At 40.6% G+C, this 24,456-nt stretch overlaps 1 protein-coding gene across 6 annotated transcripts in view; it reads left to right on the forward strand.

Moving 5' to 3' along the window:
* The window catches only part of LOC141416667 (uncharacterized), a 42,862-nt gene that overhangs the window by 11,704 nt on the left and 6,702 nt on the right, over nucleotides 1–24,456 (forward strand). For 3 of the 6 annotated variants that reach the window (XM_074053814.1, XM_074053813.1, XM_074053812.1), the window contains one exon: nucleotides 252–505. The exons of 1 other annotated variant lie outside the window; for it this stretch is intronic. In XM_074053814.1, coding sequence (XP_073909915.1) covers nucleotides 404–505 — 102 coding nt within the window. In that variant the 5' untranslated portion in view covers nucleotides 252–403. 2 more of the 6 variants (XM_074053817.1, XM_074053816.1) reach the window with 2 other exon arrangements.

The following is a 24,456-nucleotide window of genomic DNA, read 5'->3' on the forward strand; positions in this document are numbered from 1 at the left end:
CTATTTTTTTTTAAATAATTAGTGGCCCCATTGTGAATTGCTTCCTTTTATCTAAATGATATCTTTCAGTGATGATTACTGGCCTAAAACTGAGAAACACTGTGATTTGTCAGGTGATCGTGTCTTTGGCAGCTTTGTGCTTTCCTGTTTTGTTCTAATTTTACGTCTTGATTCTTTTACTTTTTTGCGTGGTGACCCTGTCTCTTCCTTTGTAATCCTTATTTAGATTATTTCCTTTGTTTTCCTTTTAGCACGACTCACAGCTTTCAGTTCCATGTGAAAGAACTACAGAAACAGCGAGGATCTTTGGCTGGTTCTTGGTTCTAAAATAATGCATCTCCAGTGCTAGGCATTGTGCCACCCACCTGTAATCCCAACACACAGGAGGCTCAGCAGGAGGATCATGAGTTTGAGGCTAGCCTGGACTTTATCAAAAAGAAAAATCTATACTTTCTCCATTGAATGGTCCTTAGTGCTATTTTTATGGCATATATGCTTTATCAAGGTAAGTAAGTCTTTTATTTTGTGTTCTGAAGAGGTCTTTTAAAAACTTATCAATAGAGTCAGGTGCCATGTCTTATGTCTGTAATCCCAGCTACTCAGAAGGTGGAGATGAAGAGGGCCAAGGTTCAAGGCCAGTCTGGGCAAAATTACCCCATCTCAACCAACAAGGAAGCTGGGTATGATGGCACATGCTTGTCATTCTAGCCACATGGGAATTGTAAATTGAAGGCTAGAGATCCACGCTGGCCTGAGCATAAATGTGAAAGCCTATATGAAAAATAACAAAAGCAGAAAAGAGATGTGGGCGTGCTAGAGCATCTGCCCTAGCAAGCACAAGGCCCTAAGTTCAAGGCCCCCAAGTACTGCCAAGAAAATCATCCAAAGAAATTGAGGTTTGGAACATACATCTCTGCCAATATTGAAATAATCATTGGATGTTTATTTGCTTGACATAATGAGCCTCATGATTGGTTTTCAAGTGCTGCTAGATCCCTGTCATTGATGGGATAAACCAACACTTTAAGCCGGATATCTTTTTATTGGTGGTACTTGGGTTTGAAGTCAGGGCTTCCTGCTTGCTAGGTAGGCACTCTACTACTTAAGCCACTCCACCAGCCCTGGATTTTTTTAAACGTACATGCAATGATTACTTGGGCCTATAAGTGCCTATTCCTATATACCTTCCTACCTGATTTAGATGAAAATTGTCTTCATCTGATGAGATGAGTTAGGAAGATTTCTTATCTCAACTGCTGCTTAAACTCTTAACTTGCTTAAAAGTTTTAATAGAACTCACTTGTAAACCCACTGAGGAAATGATTTTAGGTAGGGGATGATTTGAGTACCATTTCAGGTTTTCTCTCTCCCTCTTTTTTTTTTTTTTTGGCATTGCTCGGGTTTGAACTCAGGGCTTCACGTTCGCAAAGCAGGCGCTTTACCACTTGAGCCACTCTTCCAGTCTATTTTGCTCTGGTTATTTTGGCAATAGGATCACGACAACTATTTGCTTGGGGTGACTTCAAACTGCAGTCCTCCAATGTCAGCTTGCTAAACAGCTGGAATTATAGGTGGGAGCCACCAGTGTTCAGTCCATTTCAGTTTTTGATAAGTTTTTGAGTCTCTACCTCCCTACCACACTTTCTTTGATGTCCATTATCTTTGTAATTATTTGCCATTTTTCATTTTGTGTTTTGCTACTGGCACATTGTCTGTGTGTGTGTGTGGTACTAGGGTTTTAACTCAAGGCCTACACCGTGAGCTACTCCATCAGCCCCTTTTTGTGAAAGGTTTTTTAGAGATAGGTTCTCATGAACTATTTGCCTAGGCTGGCTTTGAACCACGATCCTCCTGATCGCTGCCTCCTGAGTAGTTAGGATTATAGGTGTCCTTGTTAATTATTCCCTGTATTTTTAATCTTTTCCAGTAACTTGAGTCTGGTTTAAGTACTGTTTGTTGTTGTTGTTCGGTGTATTGGGGTTTGAACTCAGGGCATTGTGCTGTGCTTGCTAGGAGGTGTTTTACCACTCTCGAGCCCAATGAAGTGTCGTGACAAATATATTGAAGGCTATATATTTTCCTGAAAGTATTGTTTCAGGTATACAGTGTTTGTTTTGGTGGGACTGGGGTTTGAACTCAGTGCTTTGTACTTGGCAAAGCCACACTCTACTGCTTGAACCACACCTCCAGTCCAATTTGCTCTGGTTATTTTGGAGATGGGGGTTCTCTTAAACTGTTTGCCTAGGCTGGCCTCGAACTTTGATCCTACCAATTTCAGACTCCCAAGAAGCTAGGATTGAGCTACTGGTACCCAGCCAGTTTTGTAGTGCCTTAAAGACACATTTCATATGGTTTACCTAAATGTATGCTACAACACATGTGTTTGTCATGTCCTTGAATTTTTCTTCTTCCTATTAGTGACCCCAGTAAACTGATTATAGCATACCAATAGTTCTATTGAATGTTGCACCTTCTGAATGTCGCTGAGTTTTCTTAGTGATGTCATTTAGCTTCTTCCTCTGTCATCTCTGGTAGTGTTATCCCTTCTGTTGTTCCAGTTGTCACAATTTTGGCCATTAAGCATCTTTAAGGTCAGGACCATTGTCCTTTTGACATTTTCCTGCTTCTTGGTAAAATGTTCATTTCTTTCTGCTACAAGACATATTAGGTTCCTTCCCTGTCCAGACCGTAATTCTTCAGGGAACTGTGGTTCTTTGCAGAGCATGTGGCAATATAGATAACACGACCACTTGTACCTAACATTCCATTTTTTTTAATTTTTTTATTTTTTTGGTGGTACTGGGTTTGAACTCTGGGCTTCACACTTGCTAGGCACATGTATACCACTTGAGCCACTCTGCCAGCCCTGTTTTGTGTTGGTTTTTTCAAGATAGGGTATCAGGAACTATTTGCCCAGGCTGCCTTTGAACCATCTCTGCCTCCTGAGTAGCTAGGATTACAGGCATGAGGCACCGGCACCTAGCCTTCGCATTCCATATTGCCTTATATTAAGAAGACCCTAAGTGATGTAGTCATTGTCCTCAAAGGACAGAAATTCTTTTCCTTCAGTAAAACAATTCACTAAGGATTCTTTAGAGGAGGATTTGGAGGAGGGGAGCACACTGGGTTTGAAAACTCCTGGTGGCCATGCCATCCCTGCCCTTCCCAATCCTGTTCCTATCTGGGAACCAGGGCCCTAGTAGTCACTCAAGCCTGTGTAGACCTGTTGTGGCACGTAGGCCTGATTACTTCCTCTTCCTGACCTTAGTTTCTCTTTCTATAAAGTAAGTGAATTAAATGAGTGTCTTGATAACTATTTTGATGTGAACTGATGTTGGACTGGACTGCTGTATAGGTGGGACAAGATCTGGTCTGCCATTTTTGAGGCAAGGAAGAGGTCTTTTATTGTCCTGATGTTATTTGTATTTTCACAGAAATGGGGGTGGTGGGGAACCAGCAACATCCATATTCTGAAACATGTAAGGAGTGTTGGGGCTGACAGAGTGGCTCAAGCAGTGAGAGTGCCTGCTTACCAAGCATGAGGCCCTGAGTTCAAACCCCAGTGCTGCAAAAAAGAAAAAGGAAGGAGTCTTCACTTAGATCACTAGAATCTCATCTTGTATGGTAGACTAGTGGAGAAGTAGGTCTGTGAGAAACATCAAAACCTTCTGTCCAGGCCCATCTCTGTTGCACCATTGTGCCTGAGCCCTGCGTCCTTTCCCCCTTGGGCCTCAGGGTACAATCAGGATCAATAAAGGATGAACTCAACCTGGTCCCAGTGGCTCACGCCTGTAATCCTAACTACTTGGGTGACTGAGATCCAGAGGATGAAGTTTCCAGACCATCGTGGTCAAGTAGTTCACAAGACCCCACCTCCAAAATAATCAGAGCAAAATGGACTGGAGGTATGACTCAAGCGGTAGAACACCTGCTGTGCAAGCCACAAAGCCCTCATTTGTATAAAGTAAAGTCTATATATATAAAAACAATAAAATATAGGATTAATTCATGGAGCCCCACATTCTTTAGTTGATTGACATACATGAGGTAAGTTCTGGTTCCCCAACCACCCAGATCCAGGGCAGTATAGACCTACCTAGAACATAGCAGAAAGGAAAAACATAGCCCGTTTGTTCCAACTGACCTCAACCTGCAGGACGCCCCAACCTTTTACCTGGGTTTCTACCCAGTCATTCTCTAGATGTCCTCAGTCCCCTTCTCTGAGGTCTCCCTCATTCAGTATTTCCAGGTTTCCCTCTCTCCATGCTCAGCACACCTTCCAGCCTTTGCTCACACGGTTTCTTCTGACAGGAATGCCTGGGAAACTTCTATTTGTATTTCAACGCCCCCCAAACCCCCAGGTAAACGGCTACCTCCTCCATGAACCTAGTCATTTCCCACTCCCTGCCATGTTTGTTCTCACAGCATCTTTCCTTCATTTTCTCAGTCAACAGATGTTTTTTAATGCTCATTTTATGTGAATATCGGTCAGCAGTGACTGAACAAAGGTATTGTGTACCCTCAGCTTCTCCTGGTTTTGTCCACAAAGCTGTAGGAGTGGTCAAAGATGTGATGAAGGAAGCCAAGGGGTCTATAGGAGTGAAGTGTCATTCAAACACCCAGATAGCATCTTAGAAAGCACATCTGGAAGTGGTGATCTCTAATGTGATTCCTAAAGGAGGGCAGTTTGGGCTGGATATATGGCTGGAGACAGTTGTCTCAAAAGTATGAAACTCTGAGTTCAAATCTCAGTACCGCTAAAAATGGAACTGTGATTCAAGTGAATGAGGCAGGTGTGCAAGTGGTTTCCAGGTATAGGAGACAGCCAGTGCAAAGGCTCAGGGAGATAAGAGGCATGTTTTGTTCAGGAATGATGGTGTGTCCACTGAGCCTGGCCAGTGGGCAGTAGCTGAGGGTTGTTTTAGGACATGAAAGCATAAAGGGGAGGGAAAGAGTTCACAAGACCTGGCAGCAGTGGGACATAATAAATATTTTTGCATGCATGTCACAAGAATCTAAATGAAATTACATCGTGTTACCATATTCTTAGATATTTAACTTGTTTCTCATGGGGTTTCCATGAATGTTTAGTACATGACCTTAGCACATATTTTCATGAGTTCTTTTGGGTGTGCACCTAGGAGTGTAGTTGGTGGGTCAGAGGGGATGCCTCCACTTGCTTGCATATATACTTCCAGTTTTTCAAAGGGTTTGAAGCAATTAGCTGGTTTTAAGCATGAGTAGGGCCAGATTCCTTTGTGTACAGAGTTTTCCCTGGCTGCTGAGAGAATAGGCTGTAATGATTTGGGGAGATCCAGGAATCTTGTCCTGTGGTAGATATGGGTGTCATGGAGTGAAGACTAGGTGGATTTGGGACTGACTTCACAGGTGGGATGGGCAGTGTTAGGTATTGCCCAAAGGTTAGAGCAAGGGAAGTGCTTTTACTCACCGCCCTTCTGAAAGAAAATAACGTGGGCTCTTTCCACACCTTCAACCAGTTTTCCATGTCTCCAGACTTTAACCCACAATTCCATTGAATTCTGACACTACCTGGAGTTAGTGTCTGACTTCCACAGTGTTAAGGGTTCAGTCCCCCAGTGGTAGTCATGTTAGATGTCAGTAAAAGTTTTGATTCCAGAGTTCCCACATCTTGATTCAATGTGGCTACAATGTCACATTCTTAGAATGTCCCCTCCCTTCATGCCTACTAATTTGCTAAAATGACTTTCAGGCCTCAGTAAAATACTTCACGATTACCACTCGGTGGTAAAAGATACAACCTAGGAACAACCACATTAAGCAGGCAAGGTATTCAGGAAGGGAAATGTGAGGACTTTGCATGTCCCATCTGGAGGTCCCAGCACCTCTGTGTTCATATTCAAAGAATTGGATTCAGTATCTTTTTCTCATTTGTTATCAGTATTGGAGAATATCCTGGAGAGGGGAAGAGGGTTGAATCCAGTGACTCATTAAGCCCCATTTTGAGGCTGCAAAGTGGGGACAGTGAGGTTTCCTTGGGGCTTCCAGGGCAGCTGCCCTCCCCTGCATGTGGCCTCCAGCTGCTCAGAACAAGGACAGAAGTGACAGTGAGAAGCTGCAGAGCTCTGGAGAGCAGAAGACCTCTGAGCAGATGCAGTTGGTGGTTCTGTCCTTTGAGATGGTGACTGGTGACCTGTTTTCTGGACAGTGTTTTGATTTTGCTGTGGGTAGAGTTGCTGGGGTCAATCTAACTTGAATATGTTAGAAAAATCTACAAAGGTCAGCCTTAGAGAAAGGCTCATTTATGTAGTCTCCTGGCGAACAGTTTATGAATTTGACAGGTCAGAACCAAAAAGTGACTCCAGGTGAGTTTCTTTCTGGTGAGTATGAAGGTGTTGAAGTATGGATTTTCCACACCGTGGGGTAGAGGGTGTGGGGGTGGGGTGCGGAGTGTGCTGAGCAAGGCAGATTGCTCCCAGAGTTACATCCTTTTGTGGCCCTGTCTCAGCACCAGGAAGTGACCCTCTGGGGCTCTAGCAGTCAGTCTGGCTCCAAGCTTGGGACTATGTTTTACTTTCTGAATGTGTTCGGTTTTCTTCCTTCATGGTTCTTTGTAGAATATTGCTGGCATATAACTCCTGTTTCTCCATGCATTGAATAATTGCATTTTCTTGTTGGCATGTTTTCATCTTCTTGGTTGAAAATTGATAAATTGAGAAAAGAGTTGGGAGAAAGAGTTAGCCATGAAATTAACTGCCCTGTCACAGATTCCTCAAGTATGACAACATCAGGTCCTCCCTCCTTGTGCAATGTTGTCCTAGGCACCCGTCCTTCTATGAGGTCACAGGTAGTTCCCAGGGTACAGTGAGTCTGGAATTCCCTGATTGAACTTCTGACCCCATGTCCAGGAGGAAACAAGAAGAGCCCAGAAAGAAGCAGGTGCAGTTGCCCCTGGCTGGGGCAGCGCAGGGCTGGCGCGTTCTTCTTTGACTGCTCAGCGGGGTGAGGTATCAGGCGTGCTGTCGCTAGGCGCTCCGGAGGGCGGGGTCGTTAACCGCTGGGTTGCCCGTGCGGAGCGTTGCCAGCTGTCTAATCAGAAGCGCCAGTGGTGGGAGGTGCTTCCTTACTGGCGGCAGAGCTGGCCAATCACAAGCGCCGGTGGAGGGCGGTGACCGTGCTCACCGCGCGACTTTCCTTTGGCGGCGCCATAGTGCCGCCATCGTCGCCGCAGTGTCTTTGGCTGCAGAGAGACTTCCAGGTGTGTTGGCCTCCGCACGGTGTGACCGCTGCTCACAGCAGCCATCGTGAGAACAGCAGGCCGTTCCCGAAAGCCTGAAATGGTGGGTGGTGTTGGACGCCCTGTTGTGCCTGGGCTCCCGGCGTCAGCTGCGGAGTCTGCGGCCGAGTTCCTCGCACCGCCCCGGTCCCCTCGTTCCCCGGGACCCCAGCCTCTTGCCCCGGACCGCGGGGTCGGCGGGAGGAGCTGTGGGTGTGGGTTCCCTCCTTCTCCGCTGCAGAGCCGGCTTTCCCTGTGGCTCTGCTTCGTGGGAAGCAGCGTCTAAAATCCAAGACTGTCCCCTCGCCAGCAGTGTTTTGTAGGGTTGTCAGTGAGCCCCGAAATTCCCTGGTGCTTCCCACGCGCCCCTGCGGTTCGGGTTGTAGTGGACCTGCTGCCCTCTCTGCTGTAATTGTGTTGTCCTCCGGTGGTTTATGTAATGAAATGCGGCTTGAAGGAGGACAGGACTGTTGAAAGGAGGGTCGCAGTGGCCGGGCAGCCCCAAGTGTGCGGGGTCTCCAGGGCGAGGCCTGGCAGAGCTGTGCTTTCTAGGGAGGAGCAAACAGAAGAAAGAAGGGGGAGAGGGGAGCGATGGAGGGCACATCAGCTCCTGGGACAAAGGTCAACTGGCCTTAGGGTGACAGTGAAAGGAAGGATCTTAATGCTGGCTCAGGCTAGGGGTGGTCAAAGATCACAGGCCTGGAGGGACAGTTCAGGAATGTTTGCTTAGTGTGTTGTTTCCTCTGATCAGGTCAGCCAGTCATTTTTGAAGCAAAAAGTGGGAAATGGGAGTTTGTGCCTGGCCAAATTGTAGGTTAAAAAATGGGCGGGGAGTGGTGGCATTATGGAAGTGTGAAGGAACAGTGTTTTTCCAGAACAGAAAGCACCCTGGGGTGGGATTTACCAGGATTATAGTGCTTGGGTAAAATTCAACATCGTCAGCTGTTTACTTTTCCTTTCTGGTAATTTATTGGTCTACTCTGTAACTTGAAGGTCTATGAGGAGCAGTTCGAGAGACACCTTTGGGTTCTATTGGAGAGAAAGATTTACGAATTTCATGGTGTGTTTGAGTGTCTAGTATAATTAAAAAAAAATGGTTTTATCCCAGATTCTTGGAATTTCCTGAGCAATAGCACAGTTTTGATTCTTTATAGTAACCCCTTTTAAGTAGTACCTGAATTTATCCTGATGAAGTGACTCAGGTACCCCTGTACCATCTCAGAATGGGGCGGGGTGACCAGACAGAGGAAACTGGTGCATTTGTAGAGGGTGCAGTGTGATGGGACTGAGCCCTGAACTTGTTGGGACTGTGCTAAGTGTGGGTGGTGTCAGAATTGAATTGTGGGACCCCCCAGATGGTTTTTGAGAAATGGTTGGTGTTCAGTAAACATCATGCATTTTGTGTCAGAGTGATGTCAGAAAACCACCACAGGTTAGAATTTTCAGCTGACTCTGGGTAAGTGGTTGGTCATTGGTTTGAATTGAGCCAGTGGAAGGAGGGAGCCTGTTCACCTTGAGAGGAAGTGAAACTAGGGTGTGTGGAAGTCCCAGAATTAAATCTGGCTGCTCAGGCTTTCCTCGGGTCACTTTCGTGGGAGTGAGCCACCCTGGGCTGCATCTGCACAGTGCCAGTGCTCTCTAAGTTTAGGGTTGTATTTAGTCTTTGGTGTGAGGGTTGCCTTGCAGGCTGCTTTCTTAAGCTGCTTCCTTTTGTTTCCTTTGTAGAATCTTTTTTTAATTTGTAGTCAGTCTTTTAAAAAAATGATATTAGTACATACTAGTTGTACAAGGAAATACATTGTGATATTTACATATGTGCTTACAATATATCTTAGCTAGATTTACCCTCTCCATTGTATTTCCCCACCACCACTGTTAGAACAATTTCAACAGGGTTCAGTCTTCTCTTTTTGTATATGGATACAAGATACATCCACAGTCACCCTCATTCCTCCTTTCCTTATGCTCACCCACCTCCCACTAGTACTCACCCCCAAAAAGACCTATTTTTCCCTCCTGCCCTTCTTTTTTTTTTTTTTTTTTTTCTTTTTTAGTGAGTATTGATAGTCCAAGAGGGTTTTGCCTTGGTACTTCAGGCCTGTATGTATCATGCTTTAATCAAATTAACCCCCTCTCCCTGTTACTCATTCTCTATCACCATGCTCCTCTAATATTTACCTTACAGTACAGTGCATTGTATTATATTCATATATAAATGTGTTGTCTCGATATTTTTTGGTCTCTAATATTTTCTGTACCTCTCCTGCCTCCCATCGTCCCCTCAGACAGACTAATGCACTTTTTTCTCTCACTGTATATCTGTGTGTATATGTATATGATCATAGATGTTTTTATATATACATTTAACTTACATGTCTAGCTTCCACATGCAACCTTTGGCTTACTGAGCTTGGCTTACTGTGCTCAACATGAAGTTCTCCAATTCCATTTATCTGCAAGCAACATAATTTCATTCTTCTTTGTGGCTGAATAGAACTCCATCGTGTATATACACCACGTTTTCTTAATCCATTCATCAGTTCTAGGATATCTGGCTGTTTCCAAAGCTTGGCTATTGTAAATAGTGCTGCAGTGTACATGGGCGTACAAGTGGCTCTGTCGTGTGTTGGAGCACATTCCTCTGGATATATGTGCAGGAGTGGTGTCACTGGTAGTGATTATTTTTAGTTCTTTTGAGGGACCTCTGTATTGCTTTCCGTAGCGGTTGCATGAATTTACATTCCCAACACCAGTGTAGAAGTGTTTCTTTTTCCCCATCTTCTTACCAACATTTGTTGTTGTTTGTGTTATTGGCGATAGCTGTTTTGACTGGGATGAGGTGGAATCTCAAAATAGTTTTGTTTGTGCACCAGGGTTTGAACTCAAGGCATTGCTTCCTAGGCAGGCGCTCCTACTGCTTGAGCCACTGTACCAACTCTCAGTGTAGTTTTGATTTACATTTCCTTTTGACCAAGGAAGTTGAGAATTTCTTCATATGTTAGAATTCCACCCCTGTACCCCCCACAAAAATCACTAGTTTTCAAAACCATTTCAAAATGGCTTATGATACATTTTATGATTTGAGTGTAAGGTGATGATGTGTCGTTCTTTGAGTAGATAAAATAAGGTCTGAAGAAGGAAAAAAATTCTCAAAATAAATTATTTGTTAATATTAAGTTTAAGTAAAAATATATATCCATGGAACCACCATAGAGGTGAATCTAACCAAGGGATATTTTTTTTCTGCTTGTTCCTCTGCAGTGTGTGTGTGTGTGTGTGTGTGTGTGTGTGTGTGTGTGTGTGTGTTTAATATTTTTATCATCTGTATCACTAAGCAGTTTCACTTGGTTTTGATCCTTTTTGCCCCTTTTGGATTTGGAATGAGTTAATATAGCGATTACTATAACATTAGTATTACATTGAAAAGGCTTTTTTGTGTTTTTTTTGCCTTTAATCTGTTTTACATGTGATGAGAGAAAGTTCACTCTCTTTCACTCATTCCTCTACCTTTGGGAGTTCATTTGTTACATGTTTATTTTTGATGTTTTGACAATACTAATCTTGATTTTTGTCTCCTAGTGGTTAAAAAAAAAACAAAAAAAAAAACTTGTCCATTATGGAGAAATTCAAGTTTAGTAAGATTATTTTTTCCTGTTCTGGGATTTGAACTCAAAGTCTCAAACTTGCTAAGCAGGCACTCTAAGTCCTATACCTGCTAAACCATGCCTTCAGCCCTTAGTAGGAAATTTAGATAATGCTTGAATTGTTCATCTGACGTTTTTGTGAATGTGTGCTCATTAGTTGTGCGATTTGCCAACACTTGGAATAATGTAATTTTTTTTTTTTTTTTTTGTGGAACTAAGGTTTGAATTCAGGTCTTTGATCTTGCAAAGCAGGCGCTCTACCACTTGGAGATGGGGTCTCTCAGACTATGTACCTAGGCTTAGAGGCATGAGCCACTGGCACTAGCTTGTAATTTAAAAAAATTTTTGTTCATTCAGTGTTAAATAGTATCTCTGTGTGTTTAATCTTGCTTTTACTGATTACCTCTGTCATTGAGCATTTTTCTGTGTGGCCCTTCATGTTTTATGAAGTTGTTTCTCTCTTTCTCACATACTTATTTTCTGTACAAATGGTATTATGCTTTTAACTTCAACTTTATTCATAGATAGTTGATATATAGCAAAGTGATAGGTAGTGTTGTACAACCTTGCTACAATCCTTTATTAATTCCAGGAGTTTTTTTTATTTGGGGATTTTGAACATATACAGTTATGTCATTTGTAACCATTGACAGTTTTATTCTTTCTCGGTCTTGATGCCTTTCTTTAGTTCTTTCTAGTCTTATGCTTTCCCTGTGTCTATTCATCTTAGAATTTTTGTGTTTTAGCTTGTTGAGGTGATGCTCTTGTCAGTGTTACATATGGTAATTCCTACTTGGTTGTGGTGTGAAATTCCATTTATAAATAGATAGATAGAACTTTCTGGGATTTGTTGAGAAGTGTTTTTGTTGCTGTTGTTTGGTCATCAGTGTGGGACACATAGCTTGAATTAGTAACCATTACTTCTATTTTTGTTTCCTGGAAGAGATTCTAGAGCTCGAGGAGCTCTACTCCTTTCTTGGGTCCAGAAATTAACTAAAGGCAGAAAGCAGTTAGATGCTGGGCTTACAGCTGTAATTCTAGCTACTCAGAAGGCAGAGATCAGGAGGATCAGTTCAAAGCCAGCTCGAGAAAAATAGTTCAGGAGACCCTATCTCGAAAAAAACCAACACAAAAATGGCTGGCAGAGTGGCTCAGTGTTAGAGTGCCTGTCTAGCAAGGGTGAGGCCCTGAGTTCAAACCCCAGTACTGCAAAAAAAAGGCAGTTAAGATGATTGCAAGGCTCTTTTCTATGGAAATGGGAGGAATAGGCCAGGCACCAGTGTCTTAAACTGTAATCCTAGCTACTCAGGAGGCAGAGGTCAGGAATATCAGGTTCGAAGCCAGCCCGAGGAAATAATTTGAGAAAAATCCCATCACAAAAATAGGGTTGGTGTAGGCCCAAAGTTCAAACCCCAGTACTGCAAAGAAAAGAAAGGAAATGGAAAGAATAAATTGACAGTGGGGAAAATGTAACAGGGACCACAAATGAAAATAAACTTTGTTTTTGGGGGTTTTTGTTTTTGGAGTCACTGGGGTTTGAACTCAGGTCCTCATACTTGCTTGGCAGTCACTCCTACCACTTGAGCCATTCTGCTAGTCCCTTGATGGTCCTTTTAATGTCTGTGATTAATAGGGAAGACACCACTTTCATTACTGTCCTTAGTAATTTGTGTTGCCTTTTTTATTTAATTTGGCTAAGTGAGGCTTGTCAGTTTTATGGTCTTTTCAGAAAACCAGCTTTTAGTTTTGTTGATTTATTCTTGATTTGTCATGCATAATTTCATTGGTGTCTTTGCCAATTATAGTTTTCCAGCTTTTTTTTTTTTTTTTTTTTTTTTGGTGGGAGTGACTTTTGAACTTGGCTTCATGCTTCCAAAGCAGGTGCTCTACCTCTTGAGACACACCTCCAGTCCATTTTTCTCTGGTTATTTTGAGATGCAGTCTCTCGAACTGTTTGCACTGGGTGGCCTTGAACCTTGATCCTCCAGATCTCAAGCTCCCAAGTGGCTAGGATAGATTACAGGTGTAATCCACCAGCACCCTGCCTGTTTTCCTGTTTTTAATTTGGCTTTATCTTGCTCTTCTTTCTCAGTTTTTCTAAAGTAAAAGATCCATTTCTCTATTTAGAGCTAGCTCTCTGTATTTAGAGTTCTCTGTACTTACTCATTGCAGTATCAGATGACTTCAGTTGATTCTGACTAATTTTCTGTCTCAACTGTCAATTCCTGGTGGTGGTCTGTTGCAGTCTCCAAGTATAATTGTGGATCTGTAATTTTGTTTTTGGTTCTGTATCTTTTTTGTCTCATGTAATTTGATGTTCTCTTTAGGGGAAGACAACATAATGTCTTAATGGATCCCTTTATCATTTGATTCCTGCATTCCTTTGTGATTTTCCTAACGCTACTACTGCCAGTTTAGTGTGAAATTAATATAGGTAGCTCAGCTTTCTTTTTGTGCTAGAAATGTATCTCTCTTCATAGCGTTGCATTTAATCTGTCTTTGTCATTTTTATCTTTTTAAATATTTATATATTTTTTAACTGGTGCATATAAATTAAATGCATCTATAATGTAAAATGATGCTGTTAACTATGTACTTATTGTGGAGGTGATAAATCGACTGAATTAATACATACATTACTACATCCTTATCATTTTGTGGTGAGAACATTTAAAATGTAATCTCTTAGTGACTTTCCAGAGTACAATTTATTGGTATTCACTAGTCACCATATTGTGTAATAGGTCTTTTGAACTTAGTCCTCCTATCCAACTGATATTTCACATCCTGTGATCATTCTTTCTCCAACTGACCCTTATGTCTGTATATTTCAAATGGTATTTCATGTAGCCAACACAGATCTCATTTTCTTATGTACCCTGACACTCTTAATTACTGTACTTAGCTAATTTACATTTAAATATTGTTGACATTGGATTAATATGTACCACATTGTCACTGTTTTCTCCTTTTTTTCTTTAAGTAGGTATGTTCTTCACTTTGAGAACGTGGTAAGCATATTGTAGTTGACAGTTGTTTTTATCTTTCATAGTAGCACCCACTCATTCTAAAGCAATTCATGAGGTACTACTACCTTAGTTTTCTTTCTCTTGTTTGGCATATGGGAGTCTCTGGGCATGCTTTTTATATCCCCAGTTTTGGACTATTGCTTGCCCGTTGGCCTGTTTTTCTGGGTGTTTGTTTAATCTTCTCATCTGTTTCTATGTTCTTATTTTATGATCCATTTTCTTTGCTTCACTAGACTGTCTTGTATGTTTATTAAACTTAAAAATGTTAAGGGATTTCCCAGTGTTAACAGTACCATTGCAGCCAATGTAAACGCAGTTTACAATAACACTGAACTGTTTTCACAGGCCTTGCAGGTACCTTGTAATGTTTCCAGCTCCTCCCCATCCCATATACAATCACTGTCATTTATTTTTCTTAGTCCTTACAACCAGCCAGTATATTATTGATAGTAACAATATGAACAAACATATTATTGTGAATACAGGAAGTAAGAACCAAAGCATTTATTGTGGCCATTTAATTCTTGTCTGATATTCTGTTCTTTATGAGATCAGAGTTCTAACTTCTCTCAAAGAGACCTTTGACTAATTCTTACAATGTAGATATTCTGGTGACATCATCTCAATTTAATCCTGTTTTCTTTCTTTTCTTCAGGCTGCATAAATTCAATGGTAACCTCACCTAAGTTTATTCTTTGTCTTGTCATTGAGTAACTGGAGTGATGATTTCATTTAAATTCTTGTTTTGCACCTGTGAAATTTCTATATGGTTCTTTTCAGGGTTTTTATATTTTGACTTGATTTTGGTTTTTTGTTTTTGTTTTCTTGAGACAGAGGCTTGCTAAATAATTGCAGGTGGCCTGTAACTCACTCTAGCCCATGCTAGTCTCAAAAAACTCAAAATCTCCTGCCTCGGGCTCCTGAATGCTGAAATTACAGATGTTTGCCATTATGCTTGTCTCCTTTTTTTTTTTCTTTTTTTTTTGGGCGGGACTAGGGCTTTACACTTCCAATACAGGTGGTATATTCCTTGAGCCATGCCTCCGGTCCATTTTGCTCTAGTTATTTTGATGGAGATGGGGGACTCATGAACTATTTTCCCATGGTGGCCTGGGAAACCTCCCAACCTCAGCCTCCCAAGTAGCTAGGATTACAGGCATGAGCCACTGGCACCCAGCATAGTATGCCTTGCTCCTTTTGAGAAGTTTCAGTTCTTTATTGCTGTCATATTATTCATACAACCTTTTCCTGGTTTCTTTTAATTCTTTCACCATGGTTGCCTTAGTCTCTTTGAATATAGTCAAGATAGATGCTTGAAACTTTGCCCAGTGAGTTCATTGTCTGGTTTCTCAAACTTGATTTCTCTCAATTAATTTTTTCGTTGCTGGGCAGTATTTCCCTCCTTCTCTGTAATTCTTTTTTGTTGTTGTTAATGTCAATAAGTTGACATTTTATTATTTAGGCCAATGGGGTACCTGTGGAAATTAGATTTTTTCCTTTCCAGTGTTGTGGCAGAGATTTTAGACAAAGGTTAAAGTTTGGTTTTTCACTTGCTCCCAAACCTTTGGTTTTAGATGATTTTTCTTTTTCTTTTTTTTTGCAGTACTGGGATTTGAACTCAGAGTCTAATACTTCTAGGCAGGTGCTCTACCACTTGAGCTACTCTGCCAGCCCACTTTTGGCTTTAGAAATCTCCATCTTGCCTACTCTGTGCAAAGTGCTGTGTTCACCTGCCAGTACCATTGAGAGGGAGAGGAGGAGAGAGAGTGAGAAAGACAAAAGAAACAAGAAAAGAAAGATCACCCAGTTGATTGGGATTTGGGGATATACTTTGTTTTTCTTCACAATTGAACTTTTGAAAGCCACAATTTTCAAAATGGCTTCTTTTCTGCCTACTTTCAGAAGCAGGAAGTGACATTTCTCTGGTTGTTACTGCACAATCTGGTAGGGTTTCTGGAGATAAAAACTAATAAATTATAGGGCCTGCTGAACCTGGGTCCCCTATAGAGGCTTATGTCAAATTTTTCTTCTCAGAGATAATTGACATTTTCCTCCCCTTGTTCTGCTCACAGGTTCTGTCAGAATATGCATTGCTTCTCTGTGTTTGCCTCTTTGTTCCTGACCTTGGTTCTGTGTATCTACAAGAGTGAAGCTCTGCGTTAGTTGAGTAATAAGCCTTTGCATGTCCTCCAGATTTTTTTTTTGTGCCATATTGTCATCAGTGTCAACATGGAAACATACACACCTCTGCAGATAACCAGAGCAAATTGCATTGTAAACAGGATGTCGAGACATTGACTGCCTCCTGTGTGTGTCTGTTCTCACTGACCTTCTCTCTTGCCAGATGGCCAACCTGCAATGTGACCTATGCTTGCTAGGGGTCTGGGGCTGTCATGCTGTAACTTGGGCTCTATTGTTTATTGCTGCCCATCTGTGAATTACAACTTACTTTGCCATGCTACAAGGGACACAAGCATATAGAAATTAGTATATCCTTTCGCAAAATTAATTTTTTGTTAAAATTATCCAACATAGGGTATAATAGGAAAAGAATAAAAAACAGGGTATAATAAGAAAAGAATAAAAAATTTATTGTAAGATTTAGTAATAATAACAATAATAATATTCTTGGAATTCTCATTAAGATTCCTAACAGGGTCATCAGTAAGTGGTTCCCTGCCTGACTCATCCCATTCTTGCCCATAGGTGACCACTGTCCTGATTCTTTGGTTACTTTTCCTATGTTAACCATGTGTGATTCCTCACTAAGCACTGTTCCTTCAGTTGTGGTCCCTTAGGACTTTCAGTAAGTGAGTAGTAGCTGGGTGGTGGTAGTACACTCCTGTAATCCTAGCTACTCAGGAGGCAGGAGGATTGAGATTTGAAGTCAGCCCGGGCAAATGGTTCTCGAGACCTTATCTTGAAAAAATGTGCTGATGGAGTGGCTCAAGGTTTAGGCCCTGAGTTCAGACCCCGGTACTACAAAAAAAAAAAAAAAAAAACAGTAGAAAAGGATTAGGAAGAAAAAGCATTGTGGATACTTTCTCTGTCCCACTATATTTTATAACCGCTAGTATCTGAGACAGGAACCAAATTATTTCCTCCTCAGTTCCAGTGGCCACTGTGTTGAGGGGCTTCTTCAAGGGTGCTTTTCAGTGCTGTAAAAAAAAAAAAAAAAACAGTACGTTTCCAGGTATAAAACACAATATGTTCTGTGGACATTAGGGAAGAACGAGCAGTCTGCAGATTGCAGTCATTCATATTACAGGAAAAGCATTGGAGTGTATAAACAGATCCTCCATTTATGCATAACTTCTTGCTTGTTTGTTTGCTATAGTCTTCAAACTTAGATTTTATTTATTTATGTTATTGCTTTTACATTTACTTACATGTGTATACATTATTTGGGCCACCTCCCGCTCACCCCCCCTAGATTTTATTTAGTTATTTTCTGAACTATGGCCATGACTCTTGTTTTATTCTTTTTATCTCTTTTCCTTCCTTAATTTTCATATTTAAATTTTTGTTCATTTTCATGCAAAGAAATTATTCTTTCATCTAAAATGCATTTGTTTGCAAATGCTGTGGGTTCAAGTCTTACTTTTCCCACTATTTCGTGTGCTTTGATTATTGTTCATGGAATAGATGGGAATATAGTATATGTTTCTGCTGCTGCTGATAGTGTCTGCTCTATCACAGATGTTTTCTGTTTGTTTATGAGCCCGTTGTAGGCTGTTTTCATTTCCCATAATTTATTTTAATTTCTCTGTTAATAGTACAACAGTGCCTTAATAGTGAAATTCCAAAGTCTTTTGTGTATGCTAGGTAGTCTATCTCTTTCTGGTCCCAAAATTTTAAGTGTTGTTAGGCATTTTTTATATGTATTAGAGTTGGTAAAGTAGTTTTGTTGACTAGTCAAAAGTGTGTTGTGATTTATATAATTTTATACATTTGCATGAGAAATGTCAGCTTGTTGACATTGAGCTCTAAAAACAAGTGCGTTCCTTCCCTTTATTTCATTGCTCTTTGATATTCTCAAGTAAAACTAATGATTTTCTATTAGCATAGGGAATTACTTTATGAGTCTTACTTAGTTTTTAAGGGAAGTTGATGTATTAACTTTCTCATCTCTGTAACCAAAGCATGTGAGAGAACAGCTTTAGGGAGGAAGACTTATTTGGGCTCATTGTTTTAGAAGGTTGATTCTACAGTTGCATGGCCTTCTGTGCTGGGGCAGGAAGGGTCAAGGACAAGATGGCACTGAGGACCTGCCCCCAATGACCTGCTTCCTCCAGCTTGGTTCTACCTCCTAAACCTCCCCAAATGACACAGTTTTCTGGAGACTAAGCATACAGCACATGAGCCCGTGGGAGTTATTTCATATTTGAATGGTAGCATTCTGCCTCGTGGTCTCTCATAATGCAAAATGCATTTAGTCCATCTCCTAGAGTCCCCCAAGTCTTAACAGTTCCAGCATTGGTCAGGAGTCCAAATTCAGGGTCGGAGGTGTGGCTCAAGTGGTACCAGTATGGCCAAAAAATAATAATAATAAAAGTTCAAATTCAAAGTCTCTTCTAAGAGTTAAGGCAAACTGTGAGTCCCTGTAAAGTCAAAAGCAAGTTACACTTAATATACACTGGCACAGTAAATGTTGTCATTCCCAAAGGAACAAAAAAAGAGCAAGGAAAGATTTGGACCAAAGCAGGACTGAAGCCCAGCAGGCAAAAACTAAATTCTGTACCTCCTTGTTAAGCATGAGACGCTGATAGTATGATGTGTGCTCCCAAGGGCTTGGGCACATGACTTCTCTCTTGGGCTGGCTCCACTTGTTACCTGTAGCTTTCATTGGCAGACCTTCTACATTCCTGAGATGTCCTCAAAGCATCTTTCCTATTGTCCCAGTGGAAACTTCTTGGCTTCTTTTTTGTGGCGTTCGCCTCTTCAGAAATTGCATCTTCCTTAGCGTCACCTGGACACATTTCTTTTCTCATCAACTTTAGAACTTCAGGTCTTTATGCTCTTCTTTTTCTCCCGATTCTCACTGTAAACCTGAGTAAAAGCAGCCATCAATAACCCTGTCACAGCCTGCATGGTGGACTGCCTTAAAATTTCTTCTACCAGATTATCCATCACCTTTATTTTTTTTTTTTCATTTTTCTTTTATTATTCATATGTGCATACAAGGCTTGGTTCATTTCTCCCCCCTGCCCCCACCCCCTCCATTACCACCCACTCCACCCCCTCCCGCTCCCCCCCCTCAATACCCAGCAGAAACTATTTTGCCCTTATCTCTAATTTTGTTGTAGAGAGAGTATAAGCAATAATAGGAAGGAACAAGGGGTTTTGCTGGTTGAGATAAGGATAGCTATACAGGGCATTGACTCACATTGATTTCCTGTGCATGGGTGTTACCTTCTAGGTTAATTCTTTTTGATCTAACCTTTTCTCTAGTTCCTGGTCCCCTTTTCCTATTGGCCTCAGTTGCTTTAAGGTATCTGCTTTAGTTTCTCTGCATTAAGGGCAACAAATGCTAGCTAGTTTTTTAGGTGTCTTACCTATCCTCACCCCTCCCTTGTGTGCTCTCGCTTTTATCATGTGCTCATAGTCCAATCCCCTTGTTGTGTTTGCCCTTGATCTAATGTCCACATATGAGGGAGAACATACGATTTTTGGTCTTTTGGGCCAGGCTAACCTCACTCAGAATGATGTTCTCCAATTCCATCCATTTACCAGGGAATGATAACATTTCATTCTTCTTCATGGCTGCGTAAAATTCCATTGTGTATAGATACCACATTTTCTTAATCCATTCGTCAGTGCTGGGGCATCTTGGCTGTTTCCATAACTTGGCTATTGTGAATAGTGCCGCAATAAACATGGGTGTGCAGGTGCCTCTGGAGTAACAGTCTTTTGGGTATATCCCCAAGAGTGGTATTGCTGGATCAAATGGTAGATCGATGTCCAGCTTTTTAAGTAGCCTCCAAATTTTTTTCCAGAGTGGTTGTACTAGTCTACATTCCCACCAACAATGTAAGAGGGTTCCTTTTTCCCCGCATCCTCGCCAACACCTGTTGTTGGTGGTGTTGCTGATGATGGCTATTCTAACAGGGGTGAGATGGAATCTTAGTGTGGTTTTAATTTGCATTTCCTTTATTGCTAGAGATGGTGAGCATTTTTTCATGTGTTTTCTGGCCATTTGAATTTCTTCTTTTGAGAAAGTTCTTTTTTAGTTCACATGCCCACTTCTTTATTGGTTCATTAGTTTTGGGAGAATTTAGTTTTTTAAGTTCCCTGTATATTCTGGTTATCAGTCCTTTGTCTGATGTATAATTGGCAAATATTTTCTCCCACTCTGTGGGTGTTCTCTTCAGTTTAGAGACCATTTCTTTTGATGATCAGAAGCTTTTTAGTTTTATGAGGTCCCATTTATCTATGCTATCTCTTAGTTGCTGTGCTGCTGGGGTTTCATTGAGAAAGTTCTTACCTATACCTACTAACTCCAGAGTATTTCCTACTCTTTCTTGTATCAACTTAAGAGTTTGGGGTCTGATATTAAGATCCTTGATCCATTTTGAGTTAATCTTGGTATAGTGTGATATACATGGATCTAGTTTCAGTTTTTTGCAGACTGCTAACCAGTTTTCCCAGCAGTTTTTGTTGAAGAGGCTGCTATTTCTCCATCGTATATTTTTAGCTCCTTTGTCAAAGATAAGTTGCTCATAGTTGTGTGGCTTCATATCTGGATCCTCTATTCTGTTCCACTGGTCTTCATGTCTGTTTTTGTGCCAGTACCATGCTGTTTTTATTGTTATTGCTTTGTAATATAGTTTGAAGTCAGGTATTGTGATACCTCCTGCATTGTTCTTTTGACTGAGTATTGCCTTGGCTATTCGTGGCCTCTTGTGTTTCCATATAAATTTCACAGTAGATTTTTCAATCTCTTTAATGAATGTCATTGGAATTTTGATGGGAATTGCATTAAACATGTAGATTACTTTGGGGAGTATCGACATTTTTACTATGTTGATTCTACCAGTCCATGTGCATGGGAGATCTCTCCACTTTCTATAGTCTTCCTCAATCTCTTTCTTCAGAAGTGTATAGTTTTCCTTGTAGAGGTCTTTCACATCTTTTGTTAGGTTTACACCTAGGTATTTGATTTTGTTTGAGGCTATTGTAAATGGAATTGTTTTCATACATTCTTTTTCCGTTTGCTCATTGTTACTGTATAGAAATGCTAATGATTTTTCTATGTTGATTTTATATCCTGCTACCTTGCTATAGCTATTGATGATGTCTAGAAGCTTCTGAGTAGAGTTTTTTGGGTCTTTAAGGTATAGGATCATGTCATCTGCAAATAGGGATATTTTGACAGTTTCTTTACCTATTTGTATTCCTTTTATTCCTTCTTCTTGCCTAATTGCTCTGGCTAGGAATTCCAGTACTATGTTGAATAGGAGTGGAGATAGTGGGCATCCTTGTCTGGTTCCTGATTTTAGAGGGAATGGTTTTAATTTTTCTCCGTTAAGTATAATGCTGGCTGTAGGTTTGTCATATATAGCTTTTATAATGTTGAGGAACTTTCCTTGTATTCCTAGTTTTCTTAGAGCTTTTATCATGAAGTTGGATCTTATCAAAGGCTTTTTCTGCATCTATTGAGATGATCAAGAGGTTTTTGTCTTTGCTTCTGTTAATGTGGTTTATTACGTTATTGATTTTCATATGTTGAACCACCCCTGCATCCCTGGATCCCTGGGATGAAGCCTACCTGGTCGTGGTGAATAATCTTTTTGATGTGTTGCTGAATTCGGTTTGCCATTATTTTGTTGAGGATTTTTGCATCAATGTTCATTAAGGAGATTGGCCTATAGTTCTCCTTTTTGGAGGTGTCTTTGCCTGGTTTTGGGATAAGTGTAATACTGGCTTCATAAAATGTGTTTGGCAGTTTTCCTTCCCTTTCTATTTCATGGAACAGTTTAAGGAGGGTTGGTATCAGTTCTTCTTTAAAGGTCTGATAGAATTCAGCAGAGAATCCATCAGGTCCTGGACTTTTCTTTTTGTTGTTATCTCCCCTTTTGCATTCCTAATTCTACTAATTTGGGTTTTTTCTCTCCTCATTTTAGTCAGGTTTGCCAGGGGTCTATCGATCTTGTTTATTTTTTCAAAGAACCAACTTTTTGTTTCATTAATTCTTTGTAAGGTTTTTTTGGTTTCTATTTCGTTGATTTCAGCTCTTATTTTTATTATTTCTCTCCTTCTATTTGTTTTGGGATTTGCTTGTTCTTGTTTTTCTAGGAGTTTGAGATGTATCCTTAGGTCATTGATTTGGGATCTTTCAGTCTTTTTAATATATGCACTCATGGCTATAAACTTTCCTCTCAAGACTGCCTTAGCTGTGTCCCATAGGTTCTGGTAGGTTGTGTTTTCATTTTCATTGACTTCTAGGAACTTTTTAATTTCTTCTTTTATTGCATCGATGATCCATTCTTCATTAAGTAATGAGTTATTTAGTTTCCAGCTGTTTGCATGTTTTTTGTCTTTACTTTTGTTGTTGAGTTCTACTTTTACTGCATTGTGGTCAGATAGTATGCACGGTATAATTTCTATTTTCTTATATTTGCTGAGGCTTGCTTTGTGCCCTAGGATATGATCTATTTTGGAGAAGGTTCCATGGGCTGCTGAGAAGAATGTATATTGTGTAGAGGTTGGATGAAATGTTCTGTAGACATCTACTAGGTCCACTTGATCTATTGCATATTTTAGATCTTGGATTTCTTTATTGAGTTTTTGTTTGGATGACCTATCTATTGATGATAATGGAGTGTTAAAGTCTCCCACAACCACTGAGTTGGCGTTTATATATGCTTTTAGGTCTTTCAGGGTATGTTTGATGAAATTGGGTGCGTTGACATTGGGTGCGTACAGATTGATGATTATTATTTCCTTTTGGTCTATTTCCCCTTTTATTAGTATGGAATGTCCTTCTTTAACTCGTTTGATCAATGTAGGTTTGAAGTCTACTTTGTCAGAGATAAGTATTGCTACTCCTGCTTGTTTTCGGGGGCCATTGGCTTGGTAAATCTTCTTCCAGCCTTTCATCCTAAGCATATGCTTATTTCTGTCGGTGAGATGGGTCTCCTGTAAGCAACAAATTGTTGGATCTTCTTTTTTAATCCATTTTGTCAAACGGTGTCTTTTGATGGGTGAATTAAGTCCATTAACAATAAGTGTTAGTACTGATAGGTATGTGGTGATTCCTGCCATTTAGTTATCTTAGTTGCTTTTTCTTATCCTGTGGTTTGGTGCTGCCTGCCTTTTCATGGTTAAGTTGGGTGTCACTTTCTGTGTGCAGGATCCCTTGCAGAATCTTTTGTAAATGGTGGCTTTGTGGTCACATATTGTTCTAGTTTCTGCTTATCATGGAAGACTTTTATTGCTCCATCTATTTTGAATGATAGCTTTGCTGGGTAGAGTATCCTGGGGTTGAAGTTATTTTCATTCAGTGCCCGGAAGATCTCACCCCACGCTCTTCTTGCTTTTAATGTTTCTGTTGAGAAGTCTGCTGTTATTTTGATGGGTTTACCTTTGTATGTTACTTGTTTTTTCTCTCTTACAGCCTTCAATATTCTTTCCTTAGTTTCTGAACTTGTTGTTTTAATGATGATATGTCGTGGGGTAGTTCTATTTTGATCTGGTCTGTTTGGTGTCCTGGAGGCCTCTTGCATTTGTATGGGAATGTCTTTCTCTAGATTTGGGAAATTTTCCGTTATTATTTTGTTGAATATATTACGCATTCCCTTCGCTTGTACCTCTTCTCCTTCTTCGATGCCCATGATTCTCAAGTTTGGTCTTTTGACGGAGTCAGTGAGTTCTTGCATTTTCTTTTCACAGGTCTTGAGTTGTTTAATTAATAGTTCTTCGGTTTTTCCTTTAATTACCATTTCATCTTCAAGTTCTGAGATTCTGTCTTCTGTTTGTTCTATTCTGCTGGATTGGCCTTCCGTTTTGTTTTGCAGTTCTGTTTCGTTCTTTTTTCTGAGGTTTTCCATATCCTGGCTGTTTTCTTCTTTATTGTTGTCTATTTTTGTCCTGAGTTCATTTATCCATTTATTCATTGTGTTCTCTCTTTCACTTTGGTGTTTATACAGTGCTTCTATGGTTTCCTTTATTTCTTCTTTTGCTTTTTCAAATTCTCTATTTTTATTGTCTTGGAATTTCTTGAGTGTCTCCTGTACATTTTGGTTGACCCTATCCAGTATCATCTCTATAAAATTCTCATTGAGTACTTGTAGTATGTCTTCTTTTAAATTATTCTTGTGGGCTTCATTGGGTCCTTTTATCCATCACCTTTAAACACAATCTGTGATAACATCTAAAGACAGGGAAAATGTCAGATTCTCTGGCACAATGTAACACGCATGACCTGTAATCAGTTCTCAATGGAGTCCTTGTTCTCATCTGAAATCTCCCTGACCTTCACTGTCCACATTGCTGCAGTACAGGGCTTCTCTAGCCCACATCTTCAGCC

This window comes from Castor canadensis, chromosome 14 (genome assembly GCF_047511655.1).
Source record: "Castor canadensis chromosome 14, mCasCan1.hap1v2, whole genome shotgun sequence".
Classification (NCBI taxonomy): Eukaryota; Metazoa; Chordata; class Mammalia; order Rodentia; family Castoridae; genus Castor; species Castor canadensis.